General features: G+C 41.6%; 1 protein-coding gene across 1 annotated transcript in view; it reads right to left on the bottom strand.

Annotated features, from left to right (window-relative positions):
* The window catches only part of LOC123514151 (rho GTPase-activating protein 190-like), a 523040-nt gene that overhangs the window by 335318 nt on the left and 169153 nt on the right, over positions 1–18569 (bottom strand). The window contains exon 15 of the mRNA XM_045271800.1: positions 16410–16458. Coding sequence (XP_045127735.1) covers positions 16410–16458 — 49 coding nt within the window. The remainder of the gene's footprint in view (positions 1–16409; positions 16459–18569) is intronic.

The following is an 18569-nucleotide window of genomic DNA, read 5'->3' as shown; positions in this document are numbered from 1 at the left end:
CAATTTATAAGGTATAAAGAACTCGTGCTTAGTGAAAATCACATTTGGCGCTAGTTTCACCAGACTAATTAATTCGCCAAGTGCGGGGACTTACTGTACATATATTTATCCCTCCTTTTAACACTGATTACAATGATGTATTTATTGGCACACAATGATATCTGAAAATAAAGTTATACCACCCTACACCTTTCCACATCTTTTCACACGACCAAACCTTCAGGAAGTCAACAGATCATGCAGAGACACTATGGAACACCTGACTTCAAATTTTTGATTGGGGCAGAGAAAATTTAGTAGCGTTCAATATCTCAAAAATTCAATTCCTCCATCTATCAACTTGACACAACCTTCCAGACAACTATTTCCTCTTCTTTAATGATACCCAACTGTCCACTTCTTCTACAGTGAATATCCTCAGTCTGTCCTTTACTCATAATCTAAACTGGAAACTTCACATCTCATCTCTTGCTAAAACAGCTTCTATGAAGTTAGATGTTCTGAGGCATCTCTGCCAATTTTTCTCAGCCCCCAATTGCTAACTCTGTACAAGTGCCTCACCTGCCTATGAATGGAGCACTAATCACATATATAGGGAGTTCCAATCATCTATTAGATAGGGAGGAATCAAAAGCTTTTTGTCTCATCAACTCCCCTCCTTTGACTCTTTCTCACCACCGGAAAGTTGCATCTGTTGCTATCTTTTACCCTAATTTTCATACTAACTGCTCTTCTGATCTTGCTAACTGCATGCCTCCTCCCATGGCCTCATTGCACAAGATTTTCTTCTTCCTCTCACCCCTATTGTGTTCAACTCTCTAATGTAAGAGTTAGCCAATACTCTCAATCATTCACACCTTACTTTGGTGAACTATGGAATTCCCTGCCTGTGTCTGTATTTCCAACTTTTTATGACTTGCCTTCATTTAAAAGGAATGTTTCCAGACATTTATCCCTGTCCTTTGGCTAACCCTTTCAGATTAGTAAGAAAACTGGTGACTGAGTGGGCCTTTTTTTTTTCTTATCTTTTTGTTGCCTTTGGCCAGTTTTTTCCTCTTACATAAAGAAAAAAATGTAACTGGCACATGCTGTGAGACTCTTTGTTATATGATACCACTGTGTCACTTATGGTTACTCTCTCTCTCTCTCTCTCTCTCTCTCTCTCTCTCTCTCTCTCTCTCTCTCTCTCTCTCTCTCTCTCTCTCTCATGATTACACATTAACATGACTACATAGAAAAACAATCATATAAAAAATCATATATAATGCTACTCATAAATCATAATCTAAGCATATTCATAATGATGAATTCTAGGAGAGAGCATAGGAAAAAGGAAACTCAGCTCTCTGTTTTAAAGGAAAAAGGAAACTCAGCTTTGTTTTCTAATAAGGTTAGAGGTGGAAAAAAAATAGAACACCTCCAATCAAGCTAGCCAGCCTTCATCAACCATTTATCCAAGCGCCTAATGTATAGAATCAATATTCAGTGAATCTCAATAATAATATAAGACCAAATTAACTCGATAAATAAACAGACTATCAGATGGTAAGATCTTTCTTCCCAACGTGTCTTAAGAGTTGCCAGACATCAACTTGATGGCACGGAAAAAGCGGACTACCCGTATGTAGAGAGGGTATTAGTGATATGTGGCTGACTGGGAAGTCTTGCCACATAGCTATTCAACCTTTGCGAAAGGAAGCCTCAAGGAGTGATTTGAAATTACAGGCAGGAAAAACTATGTAGCCAACAAGGATCACTGCCTCAAAAAGGGATGGCACGCTTTTACATGAGTGATAACCATCAGTTAAGTGTTCAGATTACCTTAAATATTGAATGTACCAGCAATAGGAAAGTATGAGATGGTTTTGTATGAGGGATGGGGGGAATGGAGGAGAATGAATTCATTGTTAAGTATCTTAGGACAATGTCACACAAATGTAATTCACTGGCTAGAGAAGTGAAAGAACTAAGAAGAGAAAGCATATCACTGAATCACTTACAGGTGTTATGAAAAGGAGAGAAGCATACATGAATATAAAAAGAAGCTTAATAAATAGTAATCCATCATGAATCGCAGGTATTTCTTTCGAGAACCACCCATGATAAGTGAAAATCTATAAAGTAGAAACAGTATCAGTTAAGTGATTCATCAGGGAATTGCAGTGTTCATTTATATATTAAAGTTTTCATAAGCCTCCACACACTCTTATAAATCTATTCTATACATTTAAACACTCTTACAAACATTTTGTACACTCTTAAACACTTTTGAAACATTCCCTCAGCATGTCAAGGAGTTTTATCCTCTCCACTATTTTAAACATCTTCCTCTGGCACTTGGGATCACAGCCAGGTTTGGAAGGTGCAGGATGATTGGGTGGCATCATAGGGTTTAAAAAAAAAAGTCACGATTTAACACACAAGAAAAACTTAAATAACACTATAACACTACACATGATTTTTTTTTTTTTTATGTTACAGCTTATAGTGCCTGTAGGCACACTTGAAGAGTGTATTGGAAGTGTTGTAAAGCTTCTGCCCACTAATGACAAAGCAATTTTATTTATAGTGGTACCCATATCAGGGCCCATATCACCCCCTAAGCTCATTTTGGGTGTAACCACCTAGAAACTGGATATCATGGTGACAAGTAGGTAACTTTAAACCACTCAACAAATGGCATAGTTTCAAAGTGGTATGTGGTGGGATTCAAACCTACGCGTGGACATCTGTCCAATCCCATGCTCACCACCTTTATCCACTGGAGGAGGTAGGAGACACCTACCAAAACAATAACTTACTCCCAGAGAGATCTAATAGCGCTAGTTCATGGGGTGCTGTGAACCTTACATAAAGCTAGTTGTGATCTCACTGAATGTTTCCCTGTGTCTCACAACTCAAGGGGGCAGTCACAGCCTACCCTCTGAAGACAACTCTCCTTCACACAAAACTACATGCACTTACCATACATACACCATTCACTTGACAAAATTTAAAAGAAAAATGGGAACTCCAATCAATGCCACGGAGTTCTCTTCTGGGGAGGGGACCAAAAATGTCCCCAGGTCGGACGTCTTTCTTGATAACGATTCCAAATGCCTTGACACCTCCCTAAACTTTCTCTACATTAACTTCTGCAACATTCACGGTCTTAGATCTAATTTTCAATCTATAGAACACCACCTCTCCTCTACTAAACCTCATCTTCTTTTCCTCACCAAAACACAGCTGTCTGAGGCAATTGACAGCCCCTTCTCTGTTCCCTCTTACTTTCTATATTCTCATTTTCACTCCAAAGCTGGATGTTGCGTCTATGTACGCAATGACTTAACTTGCTCTTGTGCCCACGCTCTTGAATCCTCCGAGTTTTCCACCATCTGGCTTCGACTTAATAGTCACTCTCAAACTAAATTCATCTGTGCTGTTTACCTCTCCCCTAACTCTTCTGACTATAGCAAATTCTTTGACTACTTAACTTCCAAAGCGGAGCACATTCTGTTCTTCTACCCTTTCGCTGAGATTTCAATGTTCACCACCAGCTTTGGCTTTCATCTTCCTTCATTGACGATCCTGGTGAACTAGCCTTCAACTTTGCTATCCTTCATGACCTAGAGCAACTGGTGCAACACCCTACTCATATTCCTGACCGTCTTGGAGACACGCCCAACATTCTTGATCTCTTCCTCACCTCTAATCCTTCTGCTTATGCTGTCACCCTTTCATCTCCGTTGGGCTCCTCCGATCACAATCTCATTTCTGTATCTTGTCCTATTTCTCCAATCCCTCCACAGGATCCCCCAAAGTGAAGGTGCCTCTGGCATTTTGCCTCTGCCAGTTGGGGGGACCTGAGGAGGTATTATGCTGATTTTCCCTGGAATGATTATTGCTTCCATGTCAGAGACCCATCTCTTTGTGCTGAACGCATAACAGAGGTGATAGTGTCTGGCATGGAGGCGTACATTCCTCATTCTTTTTCTCAACCTAAACCTTCTAAACCTTGGTTTAACTCAGCCTGTTCTCGTGCTATACATGATAGAGAGGTTGCCCACAAAAGGTACTTGAGCCTTCCATCTCCTGAATCTTATGCACTTTATATCTCTGCCTGGAATCATGCTAAGTCTGTTCTTCAACTTGCCAAACACTCCTTCATAAATAGAAAATGTCAAAATCTTTCAAACTCAAACTCCCCTCGTGACTTCTGGCATCTAGCCAAAACATCTCAAATAACTTCACTTCTTCATCTTTCCCTCCTTTATTTCATCCTGATGGCACCACTGCCATCTCTTCTGTCTCTAAAGCTGAACTCTTCTCTCAAACCTTTGCTCACAACTCCACCTTGGACGATTCTGGGCTTGTCCTCCCTCTCCTCCTCCCTCTGACTATTTCATGTCTACAATTAAAATTCTTCGTAATGATGTTTTCCATGCCCTCACTGGCCTAAACCCTCGGAAGGCTTATGGTCCTGATGGGGTCCCTCCTATTGTTCTCAAAAACTGTGCTTCCATGCTTGCACCTTGCCTGGCCAAACTCTTCCAACTTTGTCTATCGACTTCTACCTTTCCTTCCTGCTGGAAGTTTGCCTACATTCAGCCTGTTCCTAAAAAGGGTGACCGTTCTAACCCCTCAAACTACCGTCCTATAGCTTTAATCTCTTGCTTGTCTAAAGTTTTTAATCTATCCTGAATAGGAAGATTCTCAAACATCTGTCACTTCACAATCTTCTGTCTGATCGCCAGTATGGCTTCCGTCAAGGTCGCTCTACTGGTGATCTTCTGGCTTTCCTTACTGAGTCTTGGTCATCCTCTTTTAGAAATTTCGGTGAAACTTTTGCTGTTGAGTTAGACATATCAAAAGCTTTTGATAGAGTCTGGCATAAAGCTTTGATTTCAAAACTGCCCTCCTACGGCTTCTATCCTTCTCTCTGCAACTTTATCTCAAGTTTCCTTTCCAACTGTTCTATTGCTGCTGTGGTAGACGGCCACTGTTCTTCTCCTAAATCTATTAATAGTGGAGTTCCTCAGGGTTCTGTCCTGTCACCCACTCTCTTTCTATTATTCATTAATGACCTTCTTAACCAAACTTCTTGCCCTATCCACTCCTACGCTGATGATACCACCCTACATCTTTCCACGTCCTTTCAGAGACGACCAACCCTTCAGGAAGTCAACAGATCACGCAGGGACGCCACAGAACGCCTGACTTCCGATCTTTCTAAGATTTCCGATTGGGGCAGAGAAAATCTAGTAGTTTTCAATGCCTCAAAAACTCAATTCCTCCATCTATCAACTCGACACAACCTTCCAGACAACTATCCCCTCTTCTTCAATGACACTCAACTGTCTCCCTCTTCCACAATGAATATCCTCGGTCTGTCCTTTACTCATAATCTTAACTGGAAACTTCACATCTCATCTCTTGCTAAAACAGCTTGTATGAAGTTAGGTGTTCTGAGGCATCTCCGCCAGTTTTTCTCACCCCTCCAAGTCCTTACTCTGTACAAGGGCCTTATCTGCCCGTGTATGGAGTACTCTTCCCATGTTTGGGGGGTTCCAGTCACACAGTTTTACTAGATAGGGTGGAATCAAAAGCTTTTCGTCTCATCAACTCCCCTCCTCTGACTGTCTTCAGCCTCTTTCTCACCGCTGAAATGTTACATCTCTTTCTATCTTTTATAGCTATTTACATGCTAACTGTTCTACTGATCTTGCTAACTGCATGCCTCCCCTCTTCCTGCAGCCTCACTGCACAAGGCTTTCTTCTTCCTCTCATCCTTACTCTGTCCAACTCTCTAACGCAAGCATTAACCAGTACTCTCAATCATTCATCCCTTTCATTGGTAAACTCTGGAACTCCCTCCTTGCATCTGTATTTCCAACTTCCTACAACTTGTCTTCTTTTAAGAGGGAGGTATTGAGGCATTTGCTCCCTAATTTTGGCAGACGCTTTTTCACTTTTTAGAGAGCCAGCACTCAAGTGGCCCTTTTTCTTTAATCCTTTCTTCTTTTTTTTTCTTGGCTGGCCCTCTTCCCTACATAAAAAAAAAAAAAAAAACTACGCCACCGCCTCCCTATGCTGTGGATATGTGTGTAGAAAAGGAACTGAATGGCATAGGATGATCTTGATCTTCGTGCTACAGGTTACTCAGAATTTTTCCTAAGCCAGGCCTTTGTATCGGCAACTCCAGTAAGGATACTGAAAGCTATGTTGCTAAGAAGTGATATGAAACTCAGGATATGGAACAATATGCTCTCATTGGTTGTGTCTCCTATTAGCCAATAGTGTGGCATGTACAAAATCATCTGAGAAGACTAAGCTATGCCTTGACACCACCTAAGCTTCCTTTTCCATAAGTGTTAGCAATTCTTTTTTCAACTATCTGCTCTATGCTACATAGTTTGTTTAATATTATTTAATCAAAGTCTAAAGTAAACTGCTCTACCATATTTTCATTTTCAACCATTAATATAATACTTTTTACGCTAGAAAATTTTTTTGACAGAGATCATCCAATATTATGAAAATCTAAATTTTGATCAGCCACAGAAACCTGCAATGTACCAAAAAAACTGTGATATTCATCTATACTGAATATTTATAAAAATCTCTGATGCACTGATGCCACAACAGGTGAACCTCAATATAGTGAGGGATTGCTGTAGTACTCTCTTACCACCATAGGTGTATGGAGAAACAAATCAAGAATGTATACTTTGAAATTGTTTACCTGAAAGTGAACAAATGAGGTGAAAGCAATGAAAACTTGCATGAAGATGCAGTATGAACATATATGCAAATGGAATCAAGTGTACAGTGAGAGAATGAATAAAAAAAATAAAAAAAAGGAAACATTGGGATGACATGGCCATACTTTGAGGCCAAAGTAAAATGAGTTTAAAAAAAAAAAAAAAAAAAAAAAAAAAAAAAGTGTAGCTATAGGTGAAACAGAAGGTCCACAAAGGAAAGAAGCTTGAATTGGTTAAAATGAGAGGCAAGATGAAAGTTCTACTGCAGCATGTTTGAGGTGTTGAGGTGTTGAGAAAGAGAGAAAGAAAGAAAGAAAGAAAGAAAGAAAGAAAGAAAGAGAGAGAGAGAGAGAGAGAGAGAGAGAGAGAGAGAGAGAGAGAGAGAGAGAGAGAGAGAGAGAGAGAGAGAGAGAGAGAGAATGTGTCAGCTTGTTTTGACTCTAGGCCTTTCCCTACTCTCTCTCTCTCTCTCTCTCTCTCTCTCTTTCTTTTTTCTTTCTTTCATTCATTCTTGTCTTCACTTTCACTAAAATCCACATCACTCCCAAATGGCATGTACAGTGCTTACTCCAATTTTGTGAGAAATGGGGCGGCATTGTGAGTCGCAAATTTGAAATCGCAAAATTGGAAGTATTATTCCTATGGGAAAAATTGAGTATGGTGGACCCCTCATCCATGGTTGCCTAATTTTTCCTTCTTTTTCCTTTCTGTTAATATATTGAGCCAGGTACCTTTCCATATGAATGATCACAGTGTTTGTACAATGGCTACGAGAATCAAAAATCTGTCCACCATAGGTTTTTACAGCTTTTTCAATTTTCTCATTGTTTTTAAACACCATTCTCACAGTTGATTCTCCCACACCAAACTCTCTGGAAATATCACAGTTCCTTTTTCCATTTCTTTTCATCTTAATTATCTTCATCTTCTGCTCCAAAGTTAGCCTAATGTTTTTCTTGGTTGGTGACGCCATGTCGCACAAAAGTCGAGCACAAGGATTCCTCCAAATTTACAGAGAGAACTCCTTGGAGGTGTACGTAAACAAATGGAAGGCGGGAGGGAGCGGGGTAGTGTTGCCAGATGAGTTTCATTGAATTACCGCCAGATTTTTATGAAAACTAGCCAAAAACCACCAAACTATTATAAACATAATATCAATACAGGCAACCCCCGCTTAACGAAGGGGTTACGTTCCTAAAAACACTTCATTAAGCGAAACTTTGTTAAGCGAACCGATTATAACAAGTTTAACCCCTGATCTGAACTTCCATTGAGAGTACGCAAAGCGAGAGTGCATCATAGTAGAGTAAAAGGTTTAATGAAAGTAAAAATTATGAAGTTAAACATTTAGGTAGTTTAATTTAAGTCATTATAATGTACACTAATGTATGTATGTACGTAACTTTATAATGTTGATGATCTTACCTTTATGAAGGGAGGGAGAGTGAAACGGGAAATACACTAACCGGCAACCTGTGGAATGTAAACAAAGTGCGCATCATGGTACCGCATGCAAAACTTATGTACCACATTTCCACAAGGCTTTCCATTTTATCCATTGTAGAGTCACAAGCTCAGGTGGTTCTTTTAGCTTTCAAGGAAGATACAGTCTCACCAGCCTTCTTAATAGAGTCTGCTGACTTGAAAATATTTGACAGTAGATGGAGTCAAGATGGTGGCAAGCAGTTATTAGTTTTCTGGCCTCTCTCTTGTCTGTAAATAATACCCAGCTTCACTTCGAGAGTAAGACACTTCCTGGTCTTCTTAGGAACGTTAGGCCACATTGCAGGGCGTTTTGGTGGTAAGTTGAACTAGGGAAGATGAGCTGCTGGTGACGCTGTTATGTTTTGACTAGGGAGTGAGTGGTGCGCGTGATCTTCATCTTGATCTTTATGCTACAGGTGATGCAGAATTTCTTCTGAGTCAGGCCTTTGTATCAGCAGTGCCTGTGTTGTCCATGAGAGGCTTGATCTTGATCTTTATTCTACAGGTGTCTCAAGATTTCTCCTGAGGCAGGCCTTAGTACCAGCAGCTCCTGGTGTATTCAAAAGCCTGTCAGCTTGCATGATACGGTGGGGCTTTCAAATTTGGAAAAAAAAATTACCTAGATAAAACTTCCTTAAAGCGAGTTTGGTGTTCGTTAAACGAGCAGATGGTAGTAAAACGAAACCTTCGTTGTAGCGAAATTTCGTTGTGTGAACCTTCGTTAGAGGGGTGTTACCTGTATATGTAATGATAATACAGTAACACTCCGCTTAACAAACGTTTGTTTAACGAATTTTCTGTTTAACGTACTATATAAAGTTAGACCAAAAATCAGCATAACGTACAACCACATCCGTTTTAGCAAATTTTCTGGGTTTGAATTTGCTGGGTGAGGGACTGAACGCGGTAGTTTCGCTGTGATTGGCTGGCTCCCCGCCTCTGTCTCTAGCGCTCCTGGAGCTGGATCCAAGATTCTTTAACAAGGTTAGAGCAACCTCTTGCAGCGAAATGGCATCCATGAACGCTTGGAGGGACGGTGACAAGGTTGCTCTGGAGGTGGTGTTACTGTCTTATATATGCATTTATGTTCACAAAACAACATTTCTTTTAGCTTTTTACAAACCTTGCCCCAAGAAAGGATTGTTTTGTAATGCATATAGTGAAATCTTACATGGAATACCAAAAAATAAAGCAGAGATGAGATGAGCCACAGACGAAGTGGGAGACTTGCGGCGACTCAGCCGCTTCTTCTTCTTGTGACCCTTTTGCTTGTGTGTTACTTTCATCATGATGTTTATGTTTTCACTCCTCTATTGCCTGCTATAATGGATATCATATCTTAGTATTCATATACGCTCATGCCACGAGGATAACCTTGACTCCGTGGCACTGAGTGATAGTGAATTACAAATGAAATCTGCGGTATTTCATTAATAATTCAGTCACTCAGTGCCACGGAGTCGACGTTATCCTCATGGCATGAACGTATATGAATATTAAGATATGATATCCATTATAGCAGGCAATAGAGGAGTGGAAACAAATATCATGGGGAAAGACAACACGCAGGCTAAATGGGTCACAAGAAGAAGAAGAAGCGGCCGAGTGGTGCAAGTCTCCCGCTTCGTCTGTGGCTCATCTCATCTCTGCTTTATTTTTTGGTATTCCATGTAAGATTTCACTTTATGCATTACAAAACAATCCTTTCTTGGGGCAAGGTTTGTAAAAAGCTAATAGAAATGTTGTTTTGTGAACATAAATGCATATATAAGACAGTAACACCACCTCCAGAGGTGGTGTTCCCAGCAACCTCAGAGCAACCTTGTCACCGGCCCTCCAAGCGTTCATGGATGCCATTTCGCTGCAAGAGGTTGCTCTTACGTTGTTATCACCAGAGAGAGAGAGAGAGAGAGAGAGAGAGAGAGAGAGAGAGAGAGAGAGAGAGAGAGAGAGAGAGAGAGAGAGAGAGAGAGAGAGAGAGAGAGAGAGAGAGAGAGAGAGAGAGAGAGAGAGAGAGAGAGAGAGAGAGAGAGAGAGAGAGAGAGAGGAGAGAAGAGAAGTAGAGCAAGAGAGAGAGAGAGAGGGATAGAAGGAGCGATGGAAGTTGTTTACAAGATAGGAAGTGCTGAGTCCGTCTAATAGATAGAGAATTCCTGGGTCAGCGGATGAGGTCAGAGGGTGAGTTCACTGCCTCATGCCAGGCCACACCAAGGAGCAGTCCTCAACAAGCTATCGCAGAGTACACATTAACATTGTCATCTACTTGCAACGTGCCATAGACCCGAACACGTAAGTTCATTGTCCTTCAGACGTATACGTATTTACCCCACACGCTATCCTATGAGTGTATTTATCGTATTTAGTGTCGCATAATGTATTTAGTCTCACAAAACGTAGCATATATGTACTTATATCACAGCCCTTCTAATTTGGTGGGAATGTGGGTGTAATATAAGGATTCGATCCGTCGAGGGATCCTAATTATTTCACCTGCATCCTTGCCAAAGGGAAACGTGCTTATTGTATTGTTTGTTTGTATTTTGTCGTAGTGCCTTTGTCAACAGGTTTTGACCAAAAAATATATATATTATCGCGGCAACGTGAGGGTCTCACTGTCCTGCAACCACCTTGATGGGCAGTAACATCAAAACGTAAGGTCCACGACGACACGACAGTGACGACAACGGTGAAATAGGATATTTGCAGGCCTACCGTGACAGTGACAAGCAGTGATGAACATCATATTTATGTGCACTCAGTAACACTCTACGGGATCTACTTGTCATACTCAACAATTAGTTGGTGCACCAGTGATTGTTACTCATTTGTGTGTGTGTATCATTGAATGACGACAAACTTACAAGCACATATTTACGTGCATGCAGTGAAACTCTACGGGATTCACTTAGCGCAATCTATACCCAGTTTGTACCGTGGTGATCGTTAATTGTGTTTATGTGTGTATAAGGGATAGGAAATGGTGACAAACAGTGAACGTACCTACGTACCCAATGAACGAAATTCTACGGGGATCACTTATCAAATTCCGCAGTCAGTGTAAATATTAGTAATTGTTGACTTGTGTTTATAAGGATAAGAAGTGCGTTAAAGAGTGAGAAACACATTGTCAGGCAACAGCGACAATGGATTAGGTCATGAGATCGAGTTTCTCTCTCTCTTTATAGATGCTGAGTTAGAAAGAGCTATGATAGGTGAATGGGACGTTTAGACGACGTCAAGAACTTCCTAAGGGATTTATCTATCGTATTTCACAACCGGCTTGTAAGTTATTTGTAGTGTAGGGATCAAGTGACGAGAGTGTCTTCACTGCTGTCTGCGCATTTACCAAGGCACTGGTATCAGGCTATTGAGCCACTTCTGCTGACACACATATTGTGTGTAATGTCTGCTGACGCACGTATGGTGCGTAATTCTGCGGACGCACGTATGGTGTGTATCTTCTGCTGACACACGTATGGTGTGTAACCTTTGCCGCCAGTACCCATAGTAAACTTGGTGGAAGCCTACAGACATCATCGTTATCATCTACTGACAGCACTACCTTCCAACATGGAAGAAAACAAATCTGAGAAGGCCAGCTCACCTGAGCTTGAGCCAAAAGACATTGTTCCTGGAGACGTAGACATGGAGCCAATGATGGAGAAAGGCCTGGAATCAACAGATGGTAGAATTGAAAGACTGCCACAACATCACACATCCATGGCAGAGTGAGAAGGACTTGAACTCCACTACGATGTCGGAGGATCAGGATATCACAGAACAGCTATTTGAACGCAGTTAACAAATACAACAGATGTTTACTCACATGTCGACCGTAGTGAGAAGCTTCAACGAAAGTGTAAATCAGCTACGTGCAGTGAAGAAAACAGGACATGGTAGAGCAATGCCAACCTTGACTGCTAAAGAAATCTCTCCTATTACTGAATCGGAAACAGCTTCTGGGCGTGAAGGCAACTCGTCCTTCTCTTCAGTATCCGAACCAGGACAGTCTCACCAGGGGGAGTATGAGAGTACTGTCCGAGACTGTACTGGCACGACCAACCTGACTATACCCTCTACAAGCAGACAGGAGGTGGGCAATAATAACTCAACCAGGTCATCAAAACCACCTGGAAACCAGGAACCGACTGTCACTTTGAGGAATGAGGGATGGATGAAGGAGTTGCTAACCACCTTGAAACTTTCTCAGAAGCCATTGCCCACGTTCAGCAAGGGCTCTTGTGCAGATTACTGGAGGTTCAAGCACGCATTCCAAGGTCACATTCAAGAGGATGGAATATCAGAACGTCAAAGGTTGGGATATCTGATCGCAGCCTATTCTGGCCCAGCAAAACAAGAGTTGTGCGGTTGTCAGGAACTACAGGATCCCAAGGAAGGATATAAAGAGGCCTGGGACTTACTGGAAACCAGACATGGTAACAAACGTACATACATTCAACACTTGATCAAAGGAATATGTTAGGGATCAAGCCTGAGGATGAACGATATCAAAGGCTTGCGCCTTTTCGTGGATGCCTTGAGCACCTGCGTGAGGAACTTGAAAATTAAATTGAAACATATGCATCTATGCACATCATAACAGGGAGATTTAAAGGGAAACTAAGAGAAGACTACGTGGATGAGTCATATAAACACGAAGAACTGAACATGGGCACCTCGTGCGATGCCGAGTGGTTGTTAACATTCACAAAAAACTTGCTCAGAAAGGCTGAGAAGGACGGAGAACCAATAGAAGATTCAAACAGACAACGTGCAAACTCGTCATATGAATCCTTACCAAATAGGAAGACTATGGGATTGATGACCACAATGTCAAGGATGACGAACAGAAGTCAGACACAGTGCTCGCTGTGTCAGGGACACCATCCCATCGACACATGTAGGTGCTTCATTGAGATGAATACAACTAACCACCTCTCACTAGTGCGACGAGAGCAGGGGTGTTTGTCTTGCTTTGGCTAATAATCACTGGATCACAACATGTCCCCAAAAGATGCTGTGTGGTACTGATGGCTGCCTAGAATTTCATTCTCGCTTGTTACATTTCACAGGAAATACAATAGATAGCCATATTCATGGCAGATCAATGAGGCTCCCAAATGCTCCTCAAGGACTAAAAGGAACTCACCTTGGTGGAGACACCCCTCTTTTCCTTCATAAGAGATTAAGACAGGTGCTGCTACGGGCCATTATGCCACCAGACCCATCCACAAGTAATACTAACCCTGAAGCAACTAGTTCCTCACAGAAAGAAAGTACAGATAAATTCAACACCCTGGTGGCCCTTAATAAGTACAAAAAGGATCCTTTCAGATGGTTCAGCACTGGACAAACAGGAGACGAGGATGTTTCAACACCGAGTACTCTCTATCATAAGGCATGACTGAGGAGTAGAAGTTCAAGCAGAGTAGTTCTCCCCATTGTAAAGGTGACGGTGGGAGCTAAGAGCCAAGACCCAAGAAACTCCATCATTACGGGCGCCCTCTTAGATTCAGGTAGTGATAGATCTTATTGTATGCGTGGTCTAGCAGATCGTCTAAAAGCCAAAAGGGAGCCAGTGCAGCTAACTATTGACACAATTATGTGTGAAGATACACAGCTAAACACTCATTAACTTGATTTAATGGTGACCAGCACAGGAATGAGGAAGAGCTGGCTTGGAGCCACCCGTGAACCAAAGGAAGCAGTGAGCAGTTGGCATTATAATAACATAGTCAGAGACGTTATCCTCCGACGCCAAGTAGAATGGCGATTCAATCCACCAAAGGCTTCGCACATGGGTGGAGTATGGGAACGCCAAATCCGGACAGTAAGGAAGGTCCTTCAGCCAGTAACAGGCTCCCAAATACTGGATGATGAACGCCTTCATACACTATTCTGCGCTGTGGAAGAAATCGTTAATGGAAGACCTATCACTCCTGTGTCCGACGACCCCAACGACCTTACAGCACTAACACCACTTCACTTACTCTGGCTGGGGGCTGACTCCCTCCCTGTGGGCAATGACCTGACTGTAGCAGACACATACCGCAGTCGATGGAAACACGCTCAGTATATAGCAGATCAGTTCTGGAAAAGGTGGCTCAAGGAATATCTTCCTACACTCCGGCAAAGACAAGGACCCTTAAGAACTCAATGCGACTGGCACCCTGGCGACATCGTACTCATCACGGATCAACCCCTACCTCGAAGTCAATGGATGCTTGGCAGAATACTAGAAGTGATACCAAATGAAGATGGCCTTGTTTGCCAAGTCAAGGTGAAGACAGAAAACTCTGTCCTCACATGCCCAGTGTCCAAACTTTGCCAGTTAGAAGGTATCCACCGCAGCGACGCCCCATGAGCATGGTTTCGAGGTCCGAGTACCTCAACAGGGGGAGTGTTATCGCCAGAGAGAGAGAGAGAGAGAGAGAGAGAGAGAGAGAGAGAGAGAGAGAGAGAGAGAGAGAGAGAGAGAGAGAGAGAGAGAGAGAGAGAGAGAGAGAGAGAGAGAGAGAGAGAGAGAGAGAGAGAGAGAGAGAGAGAGAGAGAGAGAGAGAGAGAGAGAGAGAGAGAGAGAGAGAGAGAGAGCAATGGAAGTTGTTTACAAGATAGGAAGTGCTGAGACCTGTCTCATAGATAGAGAATTCCTGGGTCAGCGGATGAGTTCACTGCCTCATGCCAGGCCACACCAAGGAGCAGTCCTCAACAAGTTATCGCAGAGTACACGTTAACATCGTCATCTCCTTGTAACGTGCCGTAGACCCGAACACATAAGTTCATTGTCCTTCAGGCGATATCGTGTTACCCACGCTATCCTATGAGTGTATTTATCATATTTAGTGTCGCATAATGTATTTAGTCTCACAAAACGTAGCATATATGTACTTATATCACAGCCCTTCTCATTTGGTGGGAATGTGGATGTAATATAAGGATTCAACCCGTCGAGGGGTCCTAATTATTTCACCTGCATCCTTGCCAAAGGGAAACACGCTTATTGTATTGTTTGTATGTATTTTATCGTAGTGCCTTTGTCAACAGGTTTTGACCAAAAAATATATATATTATCACGTCAACGTGAGGGTCTCACTGTCCTGCAACCACCTTGATGGTAACAGACATTAAAGAATCTTGGATCCAGCTCCAAAAAGCTAATAGAAATATTGTTTTGTGAACATAAATGCGAGAATGTGAGAGAATTTGTACGTAGCTCCTCTAACTTCCAATGACTCATATGACATCATAAAAGTAGTGGTAAACCGGTGGCCCAATATGCTGCCAAACATATATATAATTTTTCTTTTTTTTAACCCATGTGGTATGTTGGGGACTAGCCCAGAACACATACCCCCCTATTTCCATTATTTCCTATGGGAAAATTATGTCTGCTTAACGAATTTTCGCTCTACGAACAGCTTTGACACCCCTTAACCTCTTCGTTAAGAGGAGTATTACTGTATAGTATAATATGATAAATATGAATAAATGAACAAAATATTGCCTATACAGTATTATATCATTTGCGGGAACACTCTCTCCTGCCACCACTCGCAATACCGGGAGAAAGGAGCAAGATGGGGAAATTTTAAAAATGGCAATTTTTGGTCCTTGGTCGCAAAATTGGCGTATCGCAAAATTAGAGTAAGCACTGTATATATCACTATCCATCTCGTTGTTGTGATATCTCCCCTTATGCAGAAGGGACATTCCACCCGCAGTGTCATGGGGGTTGCCAGATGTCTCCTCCAAGATGGAAAGATGTGAGCCTAGACTGAGATGAAATAGCAAAACTGACAACTCAGCTCGTGGACAGTGTTGCCTGATACATACACTCGCCCTCCGACTTGAGTAAGAAAACGGGAAGTTTAAAGAAGTGGCGCGAAAAATCATGATTACATGAACAACCACCGCCGCACGAAACATACTGATGCGATCGTTCATGAACGATCACCACGGCACAAGGGTTAAAGATGGTACAAGTATACAGGTGTGTATCTTAGGCTTCACATCTGGCCATATGCAATAAATTTTGTATAGTTCTTCCAAATTCTCAACTGATATTGAAGCAATTCTTCAGCCTGACATGTCTGTATGTACTACATCATTGTACAATTATTTCAAATGTTCAACTTCTATAGTTTCAAATGTGATACTGTGGAACACATGAATATCACTAACCAAGGAATGTTTGTAGAGAGATGGACTGCTCCCCCGTCACTATACACCACTGATCACACACACACACACACACACACACGGGACATCGTCGATGGCGGAGGTGGTCGCTGAGCTCAGAGCAATCATCTATAATTCTACAGTTACCTAAGAGTAACCAAGGTGGGAAAGGAGCTGGTAATGTTTGTCCCGTCTCCATATAGTCATGTTAACTGTTGATTAGCAAAATAATGTCCAGTGAAGGTAAATATAAACTGTAGCCTGCGTTTGAGCCATCAGCTGGTTTGTTTACATCTGCGCAACATGGCGGCCGTGAACTCGAAAGATGAATCAGACTTCACAGGGTTTCAAGGAATAATGGAGAAGAGCGCTTATGTGAAGAAAATTCTGGAGTTAGAAGGTAAAATTGAAAAACTGTTTGAAAAGTATGAGGGCCTGGAAACGAGTTATGACAATGTAAAGAGACTGTGCCGATATGAAGAAGGAAAATGCAGCACTGAAAGAGGAAGTTAAGCTAATTAAAGTGAATTGCGAAAAATGTGGAGAATCTCTAGGAAAAGTGATGGAGAAGCAGGCTGAATGGAAAAAAGTCAGGAAGTGGAAAGAAAGGAGGTAAATTACAAAGTTGCAAGTCTGGAAAAGGAAATCAAAGAGTCTGGGAGAAAACTTTGGGCCTTGCTGAAATTATAGATCAACAGATCATAGAAGAAGATAGCTGAGAAAGTGGTGAAGGTTATTAAGTCAAATGAGACATTGGTGAGGAAACTGTAGACAAAAGAGATGTGTGGTGATATTTGGTGTGGAGGAGGATAAGACACCGAGTAAAATGGAGAGAGAAAAACATAAAAAGGTGATAAATAATATCATTAATGTGGTGCAGGAGGAGGAAAAGACCTAGTACAAGAAATAGAGGACTTCCATAGAATTGGAAAGTTCACAAGAGAAGGTATGAGGCCAATAAGAATCAAACTTAAGTCACAAAAGGATGTAGATGAATTGGTGGAGAAGTCATGGAGGCTAGCCCAGCAGGAAACAACAAGGAAGATTTGGTTGAGAAGAGATCTCGGTGAAAAGGAAGAGAAATGTTAAATGAGTTGAGAAAGGAGGCTTTGAAAAAAATGAAGAGAGGACAGAAGAGGAGAAGAAAGAGTTTTCTGGAGAATCTTGGATATGAGACTGAGGAAGTGGTTCATAACCCAGAAAAGTACAGCAAGAAAGGACTAAAGAAACTTACATATGAGCGAAATGTAATGTATTCCAACATAAATGGAGTGATATCGGGATTTTAGAACTCAACGATTACTTGAGGACAAGAACCCAGATATTGTGGGTCTTACTGAAACAAAACTGAGAGAGGAGAAGACCTGATGATGGTTGGAGAAGGAAATATAATGTTTGGAAAAGAAATAGAGTAGGTAAGATGGGAGGAGGAGTGATGTTGCTGGTTAAAAAGATATAAAGGTGGATCAAGTGAAAAAGGTATGGGAAAGGCAGAAGTGCTAAAGATCAGAGCAGAAACTAATGAAGGAAAAAGAGGCACTACATAGTGGTGTACGTACCACCTAAGACAAATGCATGGTCAGTACAGGAATATGAAGAAATGATAAGTGATACAGGAACATGTCTGGAAGAAATGTTGGGTGGCTGTGAACGAACTATAATGATGGGAGATTTTAATTGTAAAGAGGTGTGTTGGGAGGACTGGTCAATGGAAGGATCAGAGACAACATGGGAAATACACTATTGACACTGGCAATGGAAAATGTGTTAACTCAGTGGGTCAAAGAAGATACTAGGTTTGGAGGAGAGGAGCATCGTCAAGACTGGACTTGGTCTTTAGTACAGAGCCAATGGTCATTGAGGAGATGAGGGTGGAGTGCCCTTTAGCAAGAGTGATCATGCAGTTTTGGAGTTCAAGGTGATAGATGAAGAGAAATCTAGAAGAAATGAAGAATATAAAGTGGGAAGATGGAATTATGCCAAGACAGATTTTGGAAACCTAAAGAAATTCTTTCAAGAGACAAATTGGATGAAATTCAAGAGTGCTAAGGAGCAAATGAAAAGTGGAAGGAATTTATAAAAATATACAAAGAAGGTGAGAAAAATTTGTACCAATAAGACAACATAGAAGTTGGAAAGCAGGACTGGTTTAACGATAGATGT

Source organism: Portunus trituberculatus, chromosome 37 (assembly GCF_017591435.1).
Source record: "Portunus trituberculatus isolate SZX2019 chromosome 37, ASM1759143v1, whole genome shotgun sequence".
NCBI classification, from domain to species: Eukaryota; Metazoa; Arthropoda; class Malacostraca; order Decapoda; family Portunidae; genus Portunus; species Portunus trituberculatus.
Note: the sequence above shows the minus strand (reverse complement) of the source record. Positions and strands in the feature narration are given on the sequence as shown.